We start from the raw sequence: 20853 nt of genomic DNA, 5'->3' as shown, positions 1-20853 counted from the left end.
CTGACTTAAATCATCAAAGCATATTTTGTAGTTACAACATAAAGCTGCTCCAATGAAAGGAAGTTAGGAATTAAGATACATACTTCCAAGCGTATGAACAAAGTCAATGGTTAAATATACTCATAGTAGGTTAATGATCTGAATGTACTGAAAGGTAATTATTATCAGAACAACTCAGAATAGCTCTAAGAGTAGGACTTATAAAGAAGAGGTTAAGAGCAAAGAATCAAAAGAAAAGTGATATGGTACGGTATACTCACTATAAAAAGTTTACCTATTTATCAGAAGAGTCTCATAGGCTTTATTGTTAAATTCTTTAAATGAAAAATGGGAAGATGTTTTAAAACCCAGCATGAATTTAAGTCATGATTACTTAACATAAAATCAAGAGACAGTCTGTATTCTTTGACTAAAATTTTAACTATTTGAATTATGTAAGCTTCTGCATGTTGTACGTTTAACTGAAGTTTGCACTGTAATCATTTTTTCTTGTTCTACAATCTTAACAGTGTACCTAGACTTAGTTTTTTGGAGGTGTTGGGAAGGTAGTAAACCAATTGTAAAAAGGGAAAAAATTATTTTTCTGAAAACATTTTATTTGGTGATACCTTTTTTTTTTTTTTAAGATTTTATTTATTTACTTGAGAGAACGAGCAGTGGGGAGGAGCAAAGGGGGAGAAAGAGAGAGAGAGAGAGAAGCAGACTCCCCTGCTGAGCAGGGAGCCCAATGCAGGGCTCGATCCCAGGACCTGGAGATTATGACCTGAGCTGAAGGTAGACACTTAACCAACTGAGCCACCCAGGCGCCCCTGGTGATATTTTTAATGACAGAACTATAGTATCTAGTAACATAATGTATACACATCTCAAAACTCAGCATGTATGGGATTCATCCAGTGAATTTTAAGTTTCCTATAAAACTGTAATGAACAAGCTTAAGAAAATAATAAAAATTGACAGACTTACTGTATATTTGGTGTAATCCCTTCAAGCAGCACAATATTAACCCCACCAATATGAGCAGTGGCACACGTTTCAGTCATCTTTTGATGTAAAACATCTTAAATGTAAGAAAAAAGAATTATACGAAATCTGGAAATAAAATAATTGTACTTTGTATTAAAGTTGCATTTTATCCATAATACATTCATTGACAAAAGATAACTTAAAGTTTTATTTATAATAAAATTTAAATTATTTCAGAACTACTTTAAAAATTTTTTCTTATTTCTATGTATTCTCATATATATATGTATATATACATATGTCAATATATATACATATATATTTTGTATGTCTATATGACACTCTATATGTCAAATATATATATATTATATATCAAAATTGGAATAATACCAAATATACTGTTTAATATGCCATTCATGTATTAAATAGCTTAATAGCATTAAATAGCCTAATGACATTTTAAATCTCAGATTTAAAGTGTGCAGAAGGTGCAGAAACCTTGGAAACCTTCCAAGGTGCAGAAACCTTGGAAAATTTTAAAAAATAGGAAAAGAAACTATATAAAGTGGCACTCTTGATCCATATAAATGGGAAAGTTCATTTTTTGAAGAAAAACTGCCAAGTAGGAATTTTAGAGACATGGCATTGGCTTTTTCAGAAAAGTTGCACTACAGTGTTAGAAAATCATCCCACCTTTCATTTTTTCCTTAAGTGTAAAGCTGCCATGGATCCTCTTCAGTTCTGATTCCATTGTTAGCCCCCCAATGTCTGCCTCCAGGTGTGTGCGGTTCACCATGCCAATCCCAAACACTATTAGAGTAACATGCTGAGGTTCAGAAGTCACCAAGCTACGTTTCCTCTGTGTCTTTGTCAAACTATTACTGTCTTGTTCATTCTCAAATACAACTTTACATGTCGGTTCTGTAGGGCTCCGAACTCCTTTATAACGAAACAAAACAACAAGACACAGAGATTTACATAGGAAATGTGAAATCAGAGGACACTCCAAATGCCATCTTAGCTTTCTTCATATTCCAAACCAGCCTTCTTCCTCACCAAAATGATTTTTTAAGTTTTTCAACATTTTCCCATGATCATACTGACAGTAAATAATAGTCAGATATTTGAAAGTAGGTATGTCTGAATCTTTCAGACCATACTGTGTATGGAAGGACAGGAAATAGGGTGGCAAATTATCTGACTGCCATTACTATTTTCTCTCCATGGGTGACCGGCAATTTTCTTGGCATTTCAATTATCTACTTATAACATTAAGAAAACATGATCGACAACCTGTCTGTTTTAGTATTATTGCTGTTTCAAAAAGAAATTTTTCAAATATAAAGATATCCATTACCTGCTGGTCCAAATGTTTCTGAAGATTTTTCCAATATTCCTGTTGGATCAGAGATAAGTGAATAGAAGTTAAGTAATTTATACATATTCTGCCAGCACTCAGCTGAAGGCTCACTTTGTTCTGACACTGTAATTGAATCAGAGTCATCCATATGAATAGTCATATGGTCCACCACATCTTTTGAACCTTTTCTAGACACTTTTGAAGTTCTTCTTTCAGATCTTCCTAACGAATTTTTGTTTCGAGATTCCTTTTTGTTATTTTCATTGTTGGTCCGTTTGTTCTTTGCGTTGTTTACTCTATTGCCACCATTCAGACTTCCTCTAGAACTGCGGCTAAAATCAGATGAGCGAAAATCCCGATGTTTTCTGGTTTTGAAGGTAGGTGTTGGGGAAGCCGATCCAGCTGTATATCTGCTGAGTTTAATGTCAGTCTGAGTCGCTTTGATGTCATCTATCATTGTACTAAATTGATGAATAAGACGAACCAAAGCCATGTCTACATGCTGGCTTATTGACTGACAAGAAATAGTAAAGTTACAGTGAAAAGTATTATAATACCGTTTGTTGAGATCATGAAAAGAAAGAGCACTGGTAGAGTTCTGAGGGGTGCACACTGACTTTTCCATTACAACAGCACTGATGCTGAAGGTTTCCAACATTAATGCTGGTTTGAACTCAAGTGGAGGAAGATTCACATGACCTTGCCTAAAAATGCAGAAAAAAGAAAATAAGAAGATTTTATTTCCTTTTTTCCAGAACTGCACAATCTTTATTAGTTCATTAGCAAAAAAGGCGAAACATATTATAAACTATTTAGATAGTTTTAAGCAAGAGATTAAGTATAATATGCTTTTTCATGAGGCCAACCTTTTATATGTTGGAAACTAGGCCTTAAATCTTCCCTCTTGATCTTATTCCATAACTGCCTAGTTAAAATCAGATTTATGTCAATTATTTCAGTGAGGTAATAAAACATTTTTTTCTTGCCAATATGGTGGCATACTCCATTGGTAATGGAATTTAAAGTCAATTATAGGTCAATTATGGTACCTCCCTTAACCATCTTCTCCCTCTCTGTTAAATATACTGTTTATATATTTAATCTCATCACATTTATACAACTTGCTATTTGAATTGAAACCCTGCTGGCTTACTTTGCCAAGATGTAAGTGGGGAGGAAGGCAACTGGAAACAAGAAATGAAAAATGCACACCAAAAAACTATGAAAATTATTTGGGCAAATCCTCCTGCTTATCTGAAAACTTTCATGTATGGATATTATAGTCAATTTTAATATTTAAAAGCCAAAACTGTCTCAGATATCTGTAAACCAGCTACCAATAACAATAAACCTCAGGCACCAAAATTGTAAAAAAAAAGGTATTTTTTTCCCTCTTCTTCCATGTACAATATGAATGTGTAGTCATATAGGTCAAAGTTTTCTAATAGAAAAAAGAAACAGAAGCTGCTCTGATGTTCTCAATTTAACTTAAAGATTTTATAGAGAATAATTCTTTAATGAATATTATTTTAAGAAAAACCCCACTTTGGAGTATAATCCATGAAAATGTACAAGCTCACAGTAAGACTACAATCAATGCTAAGTGTGTAGTCAGAGAAGGAAAGACTGGATTTTGAGAAGTAGAATGGACAGGAGAGAGAAGACTCAAAAGAAATTAAAATAATCTGCAAATACAAAAACAAGAATTGAAATCATATAAGGGAGGCAAGAAAGTCTTGAAGAGAGAAGATTTAAGTAAAAGGGGGAAAAACATTGGTATATAATGAAGCAGTCACTTAAGACAAAAGTAGCCAGACAGATAAAGAGCTGGCATGTAGACTGCAGAGCCAAAGTTAAAATTAAATTTTAAAATTATTTAAGTCCCTAATATGTTCAACTATCTTGTCTGGAGACAGCAAAGATATGAGGAAACTAATGTTTATAGGAACTTCTACATGCCAGAACCTATGCTAAATGATTTAACAGCTGTCCTGGATTTACAGGATGGGATATATATGTTTATACAAGAAATTATAACCCAATAATAATGTACAGTAACTAACAGAATGAATAACATTCCAAATGTTGGGAAAAAACCAAACAAACAAACTGAAATTAATGGCCAGAAAAAGTGTACTGTGACAAAGATCTCCAAATTAATAGAGTTTAAGGTGGAATTATAGGAGATCAGAGAAATAAAAGCTAACCATGGGCTAGTAATAAGAATGTAGAGTATTCAGAGATGATGTGATAGTAGGAAAATGAAAAGGAGTGTTAGGTTCAGCTAGATCAAACACAGCTAAGTTCAAAGTCGCTCAAAGAACCTCTCTGTGAACATAAGAAAGTATGGTCAGATGAAGGTCTAGTGTGTGGCAGGCAGTATTATATAGCATTTAGTAAGCCAATAAGTAGGCAGTAACTATAATTATTCATATACAGATATAATCTAATTATGAATAACCTAATTATATCTACAGATGATATATACACTGTGTGTGTGTACTGTATGTGTATGTATATCTATACATACATATACACACATTATTGCAAATGAAATACAAGTTTAACACAGAGCTTTTAACTGTAATTAGGGAGCGTAAGTTGGTATTAATGCTTTGGTGTCTGAATTTGATGATTCCAATGTGAATGGATTTCAGTTACCATGGTTTAGTTATATAACACCAGTTCCCTAACAACATGGGTAAACTAAAATTTACTGTGAATAACTGCATAGAGTACAAAGTTGCTGCTAGCTCTTCAGTACACAAATCACTACGTAATAGATGTACACCATGATCATTAACCAATCACATTATGTATGTCAGTGACTGGTCAATGTACATTTGTTATTCATTTCATGCACAGACAGTAAAGCACGTAGTTGTGTTGCCTCCTCATGATAAACCCACATGACATTTTACAAAAATCAATAATCTAGAGAGAGTGTTGGACAGCAAAGATAAAAATGCAGTAACAAAACAAAAAAATGATAATGCTGGTGGTGAAATTAAAAGTAAATGGAGTTATAGAAGAAAGAGCTGACTGTAGAAATGTTGATACTCTACTGTTCTAGAAACTATAGATATGCAGCCAGTGGAACTCAGTGAAGGCAAACTTACTGGCATAAAGAGGAAAGTGGTTGTAACAAAAAGGATGACAATATCCCAGAGGAAATGATGCTGGCAAAAAACTTCATAGTAACAGGAACTCGTGATGGTATTTCATGACATTAAAAGTGCAAGGGAAAAGTGTTGGAACCTCATCAATACTTGCAATGGAGTATAGCATTATGCCAAAGTACGGAATAGATGCTCTTTCGTATTGCAAGTTTGTATTGCAAGTTATATGATGATAAGACGGCAAGGGCTATTCAAACTATAATGGGATTTTTAGAATGAAGTGAGATACTTTAATTCTCAGTGTTTCTAATGTTTTAAAGTATAATGTACTAAATATTAGTTTTACTATACTTTTCATTTCCCTACACATTTATAATAAACAGTAATAGAGTTTTTAATGTTTTAACAAACGTTTTTTTCCAGGTCACAAAACAAAGGTAATTTTCCTCACTAATCTTGATAATCATTAAGGTCACTTTGTGGTGCTTCGGCTTGTCAGTCATTTTTATGGTATGACACTACTGTGAAAAGCAGTGACTGTCTTATATTTAATAGAAAAGACAATGCAATTTCAATGTTCCTGTCTCATTAGAAAAATCCTCAGAAATCTAGACTTGAAACAAAATTTGAGAAAGCTGTATTTTTCTATTAATAATTGCCATAAAAATGTTTAAACTGATTTTGTCAAATCATTTAAATTTTTAAATAGAATATTTCAAATGGAAAACATATTTCACTTAGTTATATGTGTGATATGTGTGCATTTTGCTTTTACTCTACCACCTTGCAAAAACATAAATTGGATGAAACCAAGAATGTTGCAAAACCTCTTGTCATAACTGCCATCTATATCCATATTCTACTATTCCTATCTACATCAGCAAGACCCATGCAAAATAAATTTAATGTTCACAAAAAGATTAATCAAATATTATTAGCGGGCATAATATTTCCTATTCAAGCAGTAAAGAAACTAAAGAACTATCCCTGATAATAATGACAGTAAAAGGTGGTTCTTAACTTTCACCATGCTACATTTAGCATTCCTATGTATTTGTTTCTCATGGCCATACTCTCAATATGACTTCTACCCTGTTTCTAATAGAAAACACTGCAAGTCAACTCAGAAAGGAAGTTAGGAATAATTCTAAGTAAAATATATAAAATTACAATGCATAAGATCATAAAAATTCAGCTACTGCAACAGTAAACAAATTCTGAGGATACAGACAACAAATGTACTTTGGCTAACGCACATACACATGCTAAAATGGCACAAAACGAAGCCTCAGCATAGACCTCATCACCTATAAAATTAACAAGTTATTAAAAAGAGGTTATTTTTGATAAATGGAAGTTACCTTCTGATTAAGATATTAAAATTACTCTCATTAGCATTAGAGGAAAACAAAGCTAAAAAAAGATATTATAACCTGTGTACAACATTTTACACAAAAAGAACAGAAACACAAGACACCTTCTTGCTCTTTTGCCTTTTCTCTCTTTGGCTGTGTCTGAATCCACAATATCTGCTCTAAGGCAGTCCAAAGTCCCTGAAAATGAAAGGTGTTCTCCAAAGTACATTCGGTAGCAGAGTGGCATTGCATCCTGTGACTGAATCCCTGTATGACTGAGAAGAGGTTTGAAAACAACCTAAAAGACATAACACATTCATTAATTACCTTAACTTATGATTCATCATTTACTATGGCTTTTTTCTTACCCAACCTCAATACATATATCAATACTGTAGTGTGACGAAAAACAAAAAGGACTTGTGTAATAAATATCACTCTAATTTTACTTAAAACTTAACAGTATTTTTCAGCACCTATTATGTGCCACTCATCTTCAAATTAATCACAAGGACAAAGATTTCTCCATCCTTCCTGAGTGTCTGAAACTACAAGCAAAATAAAACAGTGAACTAATTTAAATCATTGTACTTGCTTTTAAAAAGGGCATGAATATATACTGTGCTTCCATAAAAATTTGGTATATTAGAATAGTTTATCACCTTCCTATGTTAATACAAAAACATTTCATATGTAATACTATGAATATCTGACTTTTTAAATGGTATCACTTGGTTGTAACAGTCATTTAACATTTATTTTGTGACAAAAATACTTCCTTTACATTTTAAGTATCATACAAGCTTACGGAAATACAACACCATGGTTACATCTTACTAACTGATTTTGTAGTCATGAAGAGCTAACCCAAACAGAAGCAACCATGTGTTCAGTAGTTGATCACTATAATCACTCTGCTTATTCTTTGCTGCATGGTTCCTTTTCCTCCTTCCACATCCAAAATATAGGTGCTATCCAGTACTTTCCATGGCCCTCTTGTAACCCTTTCGCTGTACATCTTCCTTAGTGATCTCTTCCTGAAAGCTAAATGATACTATTAAAATGGACAAGAGCCATTTATGTATTAAGACCTAAGTCTACATGTTCAATTATCTTTAGGTCATCTCCTTTATTTGTGCTTGGGAAAACAGGCTACTCTTGTGAAGGTCTGAAGGCCTACAACAGAGAATTCCAACAATTGTACACTAGACTGGAACCTTGGGGAGAAATTCCCTCTCCCTTATATACTTGCTTGGGATATTCTTTCTTGGGTTTTAACTCTTTCATTCTAATGGAAAAACTCTTCCCTCTTCAAGGTTCGAATCCTCCTCCTTCTTTTCTAACGTTTGTCATTTATTTATCCCCTACCTTGTTAATCCTCCATACCTATCAGAAACTTTGATTCCTGATTTACTTTCCTCTTTTTCTTTTCAATCCCAATTTATCATCCTGAATGACTTCTCTGACCATAACTCAACCAACACTTCAGTTCCAAAGTTATATGACTTCTTCCCCCATAATCTTGGCTTAAACTCCATTTCCGCAACTTCCTAGATTGTTTATATCTTTCACCTCATTTTTCTTGCTACATCTGCTTTGGATCAATCCTCTTATACTCCTATAGCTGAGCTGCTAGGAATAATGAAAGGAAATAATATAATTCTATTCATTGGTACCCCAACACTAACCTAAACTCTTACTAGGCCCTCAGCACTATTTGGCAATCCTTTTAGGGAGTCTATGGTAAGCTCTCTTTCATATTCGCTCCAACCTGTACACATATCTAAATCACCTTACAGAGTTTTTTTACTGTATTAATATTCATGTTTCTAGTGGACTTTAGAATCTTATATGTAAAACAGTATAACTATCCTTAAAAATATGTGTTGAATGCTAATAAATACAATTAACGTATTTTGTAGGCCAAAACAACAACAAAAAGGTTATTTATTTTCCCACTCCCCTTTAATAAAAAAAATGAAGTCCCTAAAAACTACGCTAATGAATTGGAGAAGTAAATCTCAAGAAAATTTAAAAGTGCCCGACACATTTCTTAACATAAATTACCTTCTATTATAAGAGAAAATTGAAGCTACCAATTTGCAAACTTAACCTGTATAATTGTGAACTATCCTTATTCCTTTCTTAGTTCCTCAGAGGAAAAAAGTAATTTTTTATGTCTAAAACATCTCTATTGAATGACTCTAAATTCCAACACTCCTCATCCCTCTCTGAATCTTGCTCTATCATTTTACCCTTCTTTTTTCTTTTTCTGATCTGGACCTTCCTCATTCCTCCTAAGTATGTATGCTGGAGTCTCTCTCATCCTGAAAAAATAACACCTCTCAATACCACTGGTCCCACTCACCCACTTGCCTTTTGATCATTCAGACTAAAATACACATTTCAAAGGATTTTGCTCTCCACTCTTATATTTGATCAATTGAATAAGACCTCCACATTATTTTGCCTTTACTTTCTCAAAGCCACAACCATCTAAGTTGTGTCATTTAGCACTTACATGAACTATTACAATAACTCATCTTTTCATCTACTGTGTCTCTACTTCAATCCATTTAACACATTGCTACCCATATAATATTTCTACATGTATCGTTCTAGTTAGGTAATTCCTCTGCTCTAAAATCTTCAGGGCCTCCCAACTGCTCACTCAGTAAAGTCTTAACACAGCGTTCTAAAGGACAGGATTAAATTTAGCTTTCTAGTGATGTTATTTAGCCAATTTGTATCTCCACATAACAAAAATGTTACTATAGAGACAACTAACTATATACCACTCTTCTGTTTAATGCATATCTACAGATGCTACATTTGCATTTGTAATTAACCCATGTACTTTTAAAAGGCTCCTCCATTTTTGCATGAAGACTTTAGACAGACAAGAACAGAAAAAAGATTTTCGCTAGAATTCCAAGGTGCATATGACTGGATGGTTCCAACTGCTAAGAATTACCTAATGAGGGGTAACTATTATTATGGAAAAACAGACTGGCTTACCTGTGCATCAGCAAGCTGCACAGCAGGAAACCCTTGGTTGGCTTCTTCTACACCTGCCACATCATCCTGACTAGTGCTATGCTGAGAATGTGTTCCATCCAAAGTATTCTGGTCACTAGATAAGACGGTGTTGAAATCTGAGGCTGAGGGTATTGTAGGAAGATTGGGTGCAACACCTAAGAGAGTAAATGTTCAAGAGTAAAATCTGTATTATGAGGAAATAAAAACAACATAAAAGGGCACAGCAAAGTAAACTTACAAAGCCCACATTACAGCAGTATTACCAGGCCATTTCAAATGAATGAAGGAAAAAAACCCACCACCAGCATTTTTTGGTCATTTTACAGACATGATTTAATAATAAAAATGAAATTAAACTAAAACTTCAGGAAATATCAGTCATCCTCATACATGAAGTCTGTATTACAGAGCCAGTAGGTCCAAAATATAGAATTTTATGGCTGGAAGATCTTTGAAAAGCATCTGATATCCCCTCAGCTTTGCACTGAGGAGCAGAGTTACAGACAGCAGCAGGGCAAAAGCCACAGATGTCACAGAGTCCCACATATAAATTTCTTCCCAAATATGCTTTCCCAAGGCAGAATAAAAGTAAAATGGCGCTATTTCTTTCCTCTGTATTCCCTTTATCCTCTAACTCCCCAGGCAAAGGATCCATGATAAAGAGGAAATGTTCTTTTCTGGTTTTCTCGAAATTTAAACTGTGTAGTAGTGAGAACAATGCTAGAACAGTGCTGAAGCTGGCAGAAACACTGTCCTTCTATCTTCTTCAACTAAGAGCCAATGCTAAGAATGGTAATGTAGTCATAATTAGAATCAGTTCCAGACTCAAGAGTGATCCACATACCAGCAAAACAAAGGACTGAGTAGTCACTTATCAACCACATTTCATAGTATCATATTTTTTATATGACTAGAATTTGCTAGCAATGCAAATAGCTGTTACATGGATTAATTTCAGCTGCCTGCAGTACCTAAGATCAAAGTCTACTTCACATATTCTTTGAAAAAAAATTTTTTTTACAAGAATACATGCATCTAATAAATTTGGAAAAATACCCCAAAAAAGAAAAAATAGAAAATGAAGGATGGTGCCACTTATGCTTCTGGAGATAGCCACCAACATTTCTTGGTGAATTCCCTGCTAGCATTCTTTATACGTATTCTTTTAAAATTAATAAATTGTCCTCATTTCCTCCTCAAAAGCAAAATCTTATTCTATTCTCTCCTCTTAGTACCCCTTTAGGTTTAATTATTTAAGTAACTTTAAAAGAATGTTAGCTAGTATTTCTCAGAGGAACCCAAATAAATTAAAGTATTTTCTGTATCATAGGTACATTGTGCCATATTCTTTGCATTTTTTCATTTACCTCCTTTTGGTATTTTGAAAATTAAACCGGCCACATTAATTGGACGTTTTAAACTCTTTAAATTATATATGATCTCACATTTGACATATTTGTCTTCCCACAAGAACACCAACTGATTGCTTACAATTCTCTCAATTCAGTTTTAACAAAGGCATTTCATAAATAGGTGAATTTCAACTAAACAGTATTAAACATGTGAGATTCTGTGAAAAATAGAATTTTGTTAAAATTTACATATGTCCCTTAGGCAGTTAAGCAAAATAACATAACTCAATACCTGATGGAAGACTATTCTGTGCAGATTTTGTTACAGGAGATTCTTGTACCACACTTCCACGATTACCCACAGCATTTGACATCCAATTATAGAAACTCACAGATGATGGCTCAGATAGCAAGGGATGTTCAGATAATATATCAGTGGCCATTGTATTTCCTGAAAATAAAATTTTATTGAGTATAGTATTACTTATGTAATAAGCAGAAAATGTGATTTATGTAATTATTTTTTAAAAGTCAGACTAAATTGTCTTTTGTAGATGTTTTCAAACTCACTGCATGATATTGGTATTTGGATATTAAGGTACTAACAAATAACTTATTTTTAATATAACAAGAAGAAATTCACTGTTGGATGGTTTAGACATCATCCCATACCATGACTAGGTTGATAGTAATATCAAATGCTGCAATTTAGAAATGCAAACTAAGGGCATGAACACCAAGTTACAAACGGAACAGTTTCCCAAAATACTTTTTCAAAGATAAGGTGTAATACATAGATTAGTTATGCAACCAAAGTATAAAGCAAAATAAACTTAAGTCCTGTTTGTTTGTTTGTTTTTTTAATTCTCACATAGAAGTAAACTTGTAATTGTCAAAACCAGGGATGTACCCGTTCTCGTTAGGGAGCTGCTTTTTACAGCTGCACTACTTCTTTGAGGAGTCCCTTCTAGGAGATTGTGCAAGCTTGGGAAGCTTCCAGTCAGGTAGCTGAGTAGGCTCTCCTTCCTTGGACTCTCCTTAACTGGCATCCCAGCACGTCCAACATGCACCGGAGAATCTGTGGCAGTGTCTCCACTGGTATAGCTCAAAGAATGATAAGGGTGAATACCCTACAAAAGAAACAAAACAGGGGTCTTTTTATGCATATAAAAATGACTGCTAAAAACTACCACTACTATTACTGTTGCTAGTTACTATTCACCAAAACAGATTGTGCCTACTAGGATTGTGGTGAATCTCAAATGTACATAAAAATGTTTTAAAACTTTACAGTACAATACAAAGGACAGCATTTATTATCATTCACTTATTTTAACAATGAATTATTAATTCTCTTTGAAATCTGAAGAGTGTGTCTGGTGGCAAGATTTCTATCCCAAAATTCTTAATACTATACTACTCTCGTTGGTACCCTGATAATGAAAATCTGTAAGAGATTCTCTGTAGAGTTCTAATATGCCAAAAACAATTTCCAGCAATTCTCTGAGGAAAATTAAAAAATTACAGAACTGCCCATCTCTAACTGTTCCGTCACATCTAAGGTTAGAATTTCAGATCAGTTTAAAATAGCACAAGAAAAGACTATACAGACAGAAAGATCCTAAAAAGAAGAGATCTGAAACAAAGCATTGCAATTCAATTTTTTGGAGGACTTTTATAATCCATAAACAAAGGAATGTTTGTGGGGTTAGGAAAAACCATCAAACGGGAAAAAAATCTGAGACTGATTAAGGAGTTGAGAATTTAAAAGTATCCTGGCTTCAAACCATCCTATAGAAAAAGAATAAGCCTAATAGTTCAAACTTTTAAAAAATGTATATTAAACTATCATTGAATGTTTTAATTAAAAGAGCAATACTTACACAGAATAAAAACTTTAAAAGCACAAAGACAATTCAATAAATCATATCCCCTGAGCTCCAGTCTACTAGATCCCTTCCCCCAGAAGTACTCTTAACTGTTTCTTATCCTCCTTAAATAATTTATAACTATATAAGCACATGTACATATTTATCCTTTTTTAACACACAGATACTTATTGTCCCATATTTTGTTTTTACTTTAATCCAGGCACTTTGGTGACCATTCCATATCCACTTAGAGATCTACTTCATCTTTCTGTAGTCTTCACGGTATGCTCTCTGAATCAGGGTACACTAGTTTATTAGTCCTCAAATGGTTAGTCATTTATGTTCCTTCCATTATTTTCCTATTATAAACAGTGTTGTGAAGAACATTATTGCACATGTGTCTTTAAGCATTTATAAGCATTCATTTCTTTAGAATGAATTCCTGGACATGAACATACTGGGTGAAAGAATATTTTAAATTTTGATACAAACTGCCAAACTGGTCTTCAAAGAGTTTGTGCCAATTTACACTCCCACCGGTACTATATGAGAGTGTCTGTTTTCCCTTATCTTTACCAACATACGCCATTCAAATATATTAGTGTTTTCAATCTGATTGGTGGAAATGGAAATTTTATTTTAACTTACATTTCTTTAATTATAAGAGGATACATTTTCATATTTGTGTATGTAATTCTCTGTGAACTGCCCATTAACAATTTTCTATTTGATTGTGTTCTTCTTCTTAGTTATTACAAAAAGATCTTTATATATGAGGAAATTAGCACTTTGTCATATGTCTTTCTATTTTGCTTATAATACATTATTTTTTCTGTGTAGAAATTTTATATTTTAATATGGTAAAATTGTTAGTAATTTACCTTATGGATTCTGAGTATTAAAGTAAGTCTACCCAAACTTTCAAAGAAAGTTAAAATACTGTCATTTTCATTGCTCAGAAAAGGAAACTAACAAAACATAAATAACCCATGACAACAACAAATAACTTACATGCTTATTATGTGCCAGGTATTGTTCTAGGCATTTTTCATGTACTAACATTAATTTCTTAACATCCGCATTGTGAAAAAGTTATTACTGTAATCTCCATCTTACAGATAAGGAAACTGACACACAGCACAATTAAACATTTGTTCAGTCACAAAACAACTAAGTGGCAGAGGCAGAATTGAAACCAAGGTTCTCTGGCTCCCAAGGTGGTAGTCAACCACCTTGGTATATACATGTCTTACCAAGCACTGGTTAAGTTTCTTAAAACAGTGTAATTAAAATCATAAAACAGCCTAACTCAAACTGCATATCAAGTTGCTAATCATGTTCATGTTCAACATCAAAGTATTTATTATTACTCAATTATTAAATTAATAATTCTTGAATATAAAATACTCCTTGAATATTTAAATTTAAATACCTAATATTTGAATTTCAGATATCAGAAATTTAGGTCTTCTCTGGAAGTCTACTATAAACAGGAACAGCAACAATGTACCTTTATTTTTAATGCAGAGTCACTATGCGTATGAGTCTTAGAAAGTTTCCTCATTATCTCAGCTCCTGTTACAGGTCCAGAGCTACCAGGTGGAGGACGGTTGGCTGTTCCTTCTAGTAGCATTGTGTGTTCACTGACCGTGGCTGAAACAGTTCAAAAGAATAAGTGGGCTATAGATTATCATTTGCTTGAAACATCAATCCCAGTGTTCCTGATGGTGTAACTACGCTCAACTTTACATATTCCTTGAGTAAATAAAGTAAATTAATTAAATTTCCTTGAAATTAATTGTGGAATCTGCTGTAATATCATTTTTTGTCTTTCTTTTACTCTCTCAACCCCAATATTCTCACTCAGTCTCAAGAAAGGAACAAACAGCTTGTATTCAGTTCTTCCACATCCCAGCCAAAAGGTTTAGAGAGAAAAAAAACCAAGTAAGCTCAAAGTACAGAACTTTCAGATTAACCCAGGAATTTGAAGATAGCTAATTAGAAGGGAACCAACATGGGGCCTGATATTACAACCCTAAGATAGGACCTGAGCTGAAATCAGGAGTCAGATGCTTAAGCAACTGAACAACCCAGGCGCCCTTCCTCATAGCATATTCACTTTTAAGTATCAAGTTTTTCTTAAAAGACGATTAAAAAAAACCTGGGTAAAGTATTATATATCAGTGTTTTGAAAGCTCTAATTTTAAGGCTACTGTCCTTTTTCATGGTACTTTTAACACTTTTTTCCAAAATATCATAATTCAATATTATTAAATATTACATGTTGTGATAACAAAAGTTTACCTCTGAAAAAGCATTAAAATTTGCACATATATTTCTGAAATGCATATTTACTGTCTGTGTTCTGTGTTCTGGCACAGTCATGATGCTGACAGAATTACAGGATGAATGCATGACTCTAAACATTAGGTAAATGCAGAATGAACCAGGCACCAGGTAAAATTCAAAGACTCCTTTAAGTGGCTTAGGAAAGATGATGAACAAATATAAATATGAATTTTATTTTTTTCAAATGTAAATGTTAAAGTTAACATGCTTCACTCAAATATTCTAGCTATGCAAAGATGTCTGTTATTGTACAAGACAGACTCAAAGAAGTCTACCATATTTCATGAAATTAAATGTAAAAATCAAAAGTCAGTATAAAGATTCCAACATTATTATCATTTATTTGGATGAATACAAGTCATACTTGTATAATTAAGCCATAACGTTTTCAAATCTGGGACACAAATGATTAAAATGATCACATATGTTACCAAGGTATAATATTTGACTAAAATATTTACAAATTACCTGCATCAAATTCAAATTCTGCTCCATCAGCACTGGTGTCACTTTGAAGACCACCTCCATTGTCTAGCCCAAGTCCGTCTTCATGTTCATGGTCCACAGCTGATTGAGGTTTCAGTGGCTGAGCTGGTCTGTGTAAGCTAACTCCTTTAAAGGCTGGTGTCACCACAATAAACTTCATCCACTGTCTTGCCAGTGCAACTAAACCTTTCTTTAAAGTTACCAAAGCAGGAAGTCCATCACTCTGTAACAACAATGATTAATAATGTTACTATTTAAAGTGCTTTGCATACATTTATTTATTTAAATCTTATAATCCCCATTTAGAGATGAAGAAACTAGAATTTATGTGTTATAATTTGTCCAAGGTCACAAAAGAGAGTATTTCAAGCTGATAATAGAACTCAATCTCTAAACACAACATTGCGTCTTTCTGTCATAAACAATGCAGTACCAGGTGAATAAGAGGCTAAACATGGGGTGAAAAATTGGGATTCTCCTCAAGAAGCATTCAATCCACTTTACCTTTTTTGTTCTAGTGAGGAAATCAAATGTATTTTGAGTTACCAAGAATATTCATTAAACAAAGAGGAAATGAAATTACTCCCTTCAAAGATTAGGTAACCACCATTATCTTAACATTAGAAAAAATAAATTACTATGATTAAATGCTGGACACAGATGGATTTGAAAGTTAAATGTACTATCAGTAACAATTACATAATTTAGAATATACTTTATTCCACGTGGTGATGATTATAAGAAAGAAAATTTGGCTATTTTTCCAACTGGAGCCTTAGCCTAGAAGGAAAATATCCAGTTCCTCTCCATCCCCTTTCCTATAATTCCTTGTGTTAAGAGAAATGGCTCTAATTGAAGAGAGCCATTTATTAAATAGCAGAAATCACCTCATTCACTTTCTGAGGAACATCAGCTCCCTTAGAGCCTGTCCTTTCATTCTTAGACTCAAGAGCCATCTTGTGTTTCTTCCTCTTACATGAAAAGCTTATCTCAGCAGAGCATCCATCCACGGGAAATGCCTGCCATTCTTTCTGTTTCTGAGTCTCTGCCTAGGACTAGATAGGCAAGTTAGCCTTGCACTGTGGACCTCCAGTCTTCGTGTCACAGGGTCGGAGTAGAAAGCACTACAGTAGTCTCAGGTCTAAGTACTTTTTTCAAATCCACCATTTCCTCTTATTGGAGGTTATCAGAAGTTTGGCCATTAATAATACTGATACATACTGATCCCTAATTTGGCTAAACCCCTTATATATTTTCTATTGACCAAAAGCTTGGAGAGAAGAAAAATTCTCAAGTTCTAAATCCCTAATGATGAAGTGTTATCTTCTATAGTGCTTTTCTAGAGGCAGACATATATTGTATGCATTTTGTATTATTAAATATTCTCCCCTCAACCATTAATTAGCCCTTATTAAACATTTCTGTGAAATTTCATGCTGGTGACTTTTGCTTGAAATTCTTTATACTTTTGGTTTCTAAGACATTTTTTCCTGATTCTCCTACCTCTTCTTTTCCCTACTCAGCATTCTGTGTAGCTCTACCTACCTTCTTTTCACCCCCCCCCCTTTAATTTTGGTGTTCTTCAGATATCCACTCTCGACCAGTTTCTCCCTCAACACACCATCATTCCTAGAAGTCTCATCCATATCCATAGCTTCTAATACCTTCATGTTGGCAATTCCCAAATCATTCATCTGAGCCCATTGCTGTCTATAAGCTTGTATTTTTAACCATATTTTTCCTTTGGACTCCCCGTCTGCATCTCAAACCCTGCAGGCCGATAAATGGCTCCTCAAAAGGACAAGAGCTTCTTTTTTTTTTTTTTTTTTTTAAGATTTATTTATTCATTTTAGAGAAAGAGAGAGATTGTGACCATGAGCAGAGGGAGGGACAGAGAGAGGGGGGATGGAAAATATCCCAAGCAGACTCCACATGGAGCCCAACACAGGGCTTGATCTCACAACCCTGAGATCATGATCTGAGCTGAAACCAAGAGTGGGACACTTAACCAACTGAGCCACCCAGGCATCCCAAGAATAGGGGCTTCTTTAAAGTTAACATAGTTTCAATAACTCACCATTGTAGCATCATCAATGATGGAGTAATTTGCCTGGTGCAGGTAGTGATGTAGTATATTGCACAGTAAACATGAAGGATTTTCTTGAAGAAAACGGGCAACTTTTGTAAGTCTGTTGTATTTACTTCTTAAGGGAAAATGTACACTTTTATTCTGAAAGCAGAAACAACATTTTAGAATGATGTGTCAAAGACACTGCAAATAGAAGATCTCCAGTAATCAAGAACTTTGCAGGTCTGATGTTTTCCAACAATGTTGAACAATTAGAGATTATGTTCAACAATAAACTGGGTAGGATACCCTGTATTGTTGCTAGACATACCTCTAATGCTTCTGTCATTATGCATCCCATAACAGCACAAATTCTCAGGGTGCCCTCAGTTTCTAATTTGTTTAAGGATGATTTGAGTTGATCGATGGGAACAAGCCATGCACCAACAGCTGGAGTTGCAGTGCTTAAAAGGTTCAGCTGCCTTTGAAAATTAAAAAAAAAAAAAAAAAAATATATATATATATATATATATATATATATATATATATATATATATAAACAAGTGTCAAGATTTGTATTTCAAACGATCTCCCATACTTACTGTACTTAGTGGCTATTTTATTTAGGCAAAATTACTTTTCATTTTAGCTACCAGATAAATTATGAACATATAAGTAGAAAATGATAGAATAGATAATAGAAAAGAAGGAAAAATATTAAAACCTATTAGAGGTAAGGGTAAGAAGTTCATGGCAGGGTGACATAATAGTAAAACAGGAAAGAAAAAGAGTCAAACAAGGTAAGAATGTCTACAGAAGAAAGATGGTAAGAAGGTGGCAACCCTAATGCTAGATAGATCCGAAGAGTAATTTAAAAAACAGAATTGTATGTTATTTAAATGAAGAACAATCAAAGAACAGTATTACATGTTTAAAACTTTTTACCTAGAAAATGCATGTGTAGGAGATCTCACATTGGTGGGAGCTGCAAAACTAAACCAAATTTCCTTGATGGTCAACTTCATGCTACATGAATCTGGAGGTGGAGGCATTAGAGGTAGATCTTTTTTCAAATCATCAGATTCAACTCCTTCATCCTACATAAAATAAAAAACCAAAAACTTATAATGTATAGCTGCTTACAACCACTAGTGCCAAGGTTAATGTTTTAAGCACAAAATCATCCCATCAAATCAAGTTCTACAGATGACACCTTTATATGAACAGGTAACACAAACCGTGCTCAGCCTAACCCTGATTCTGAGAAATACCTATAGATCCTTGAAGCTCCAAGGGGCACCGTCTGAAAAACCAGTGCATTGTAGTAAGCCATAAATCACAGATCTTAGAACTGAATGTTTTTCCTGATCACGTCATTCAGTTACATTTGTTTAGGGATGTTTAAGCATTACTTTTTCCAGATGAAGAAAGTGAGAGAAAGAGGTTTTGTGACTTGTCCAAGGTCATACAACTATTAAGGAGAATGAGTGATAGAATCAGTCTTCTGCTTCTTACTACAATCTGGTTTCCATTCCATTTTAACAACATATTTCAAATTCCCAAAAAAAGTGCCATAAAAATACTAGTGTAGTCCATGTTCAAAGAAATAACACTCTACAATAAAAAAATTATTAGTTATATTATTATACTAGCAATCTGAATCAGTATTAAGAAATAGTATTTTTTTTTAATGTATAATCACCACTCTAGAATGCAGGGAGGTAAGCATATTAAAGAAACAAAGAAAAAAGTCTACTGCCTGTTATGTCTCCTCACAGCTCTCTAATTCACTTTTAGCTATTACTGGTCAAGATGAAGAAGAGACTGGCATTTTCTTGTGGGGATGATTAAGGAATGAAGAGTATCCACAAAATAGCTTTGAATCCTAAGTGCTACAAAACAATGTGAACTATAGGCAATAGGAATTTCGAAGCTAGCAGATACCAACTGTAAGTCCACATTCTTTATCTGCAGCTCTAAACTCAGAACATTCTGAGAACTCTAAATATTTTTGTGTACATGTGGCATTAAAACCTGATCTGAATTTGATGAGAGGCTATTTATTCCACTCGGAATTTTTATGAATGTTGTGCTGCAAAAGTATTTAAATATTTCAAGATGGAGTGCTGTCTCAGATTCCACTAGGAGTTTATGTAACATATAAAACACACACCATATTACCTTTCTGTTAGAGGTAAAATCTGCATTCTCAAATACATATGACCTGTGGGTTTCAGACAAAGCTGTGAGCTAGGCACTAAGGTATACAAAAGACAGAGAAGACAGTCTTTAAGAACTCAAAATTTTAAAGAGAGAAGGGGGCTTATAGATAATAAGCAACTAATTATAATAATATATGAAGCAAAGCAATAATAAAGTTGGATTTAGGTTGGCTGAATTTTTGGTACCTATGGCACGTGTAAATGATGATAGCTAAAAGGCCACTCACTGCATACACTTCTGGAACTCAGTTGAAATGTTGGTGCTAAAAGCATAACTGATGGGAAAGAGTTAGTGTCATCAAATTATGGAGCAGGACTATAAAATGACAAAATCAAATAAATCAGGGAGTGGACATACAGCAAAAAAAAAAAAGAAAGAAAAGAAAAGAAGGTAGCCAAGAACAGAACATGGAGGGAACACCCACATTTAAGGACAAATAACTGAATTAGGACATGGACCAGGAAAAGTCAGAGAATCCAAGGAAAGCAATGTTACAAAATTAAGGGACACTCAGCAAAGACAGGAGGATCAGAGAGATCAAGGAAGACACCTGAGTTTCTGTCAAGTATTTCAGGGGGATAGAAGGAGAAAGAAACAACAGCTGGGCTTTTCCCAGCTCTTTTGGTGAGTAGCTACTGTATTTTTTAATTTCCTTAATTAAAGTG

General features: G+C 33.8%; 1 protein-coding gene across 9 annotated transcripts in view; it reads right to left on the bottom strand.

The window, feature by feature from the left end:
* BLTP1 (bridge-like lipid transfer protein family member 1) overlaps nt 1–20853 on the bottom strand; it is a 194488-nt gene that overhangs the window by 72992 nt on the left and 100643 nt on the right. For all 9 annotated transcript variants that reach the window (XR_015726479.1, XM_045799043.2, XM_045799042.2 and 6 more), the window contains 12 exons: nt 18911–19062; nt 18297–18447; nt 17975–18127; nt 15880–16120; nt 14573–14715; nt 12102–12321; nt 11484–11642; nt 9819–9994; nt 6923–7098; nt 2324–3030; nt 1660–1905; nt 967–1060 (listed from right to left, as the gene is read on the bottom strand). Coding sequence is in view for 8 of the 9 variants with exons in the window: in XM_045799043.2 (XP_045654999.2) it covers nt 967–1060; nt 1660–1905; nt 2324–3030; nt 6923–7098; nt 9819–9994; nt 11484–11642; nt 12102–12321; nt 14573–14715; nt 15880–16120; nt 17975–18127; nt 18297–18447; nt 18911–19062 (2618 nt within the window). In the remaining variant the exon portion in view is untranslated. The remainder of the gene's footprint in view (nt 1–966; nt 1061–1659; nt 1906–2323; nt 3031–6922; nt 7099–9818; nt 9995–11483; nt 11643–12101; nt 12322–14572; nt 14716–15879; nt 16121–17974; nt 18128–18296; nt 18448–18910; nt 19063–20853) is intronic.

Source organism: Ursus americanus, chromosome 13 (assembly GCF_024610735.1).
Source record: "Ursus americanus isolate L20-20 chromosome 13, mUrsAme1.1.p, whole genome shotgun sequence".
Taxonomy (NCBI): domain Eukaryota; kingdom Metazoa; phylum Chordata; class Mammalia; order Carnivora; family Ursidae; genus Ursus; species Ursus americanus.
This window is presented reverse-complemented; position numbering and strand designations above follow the sequence as displayed.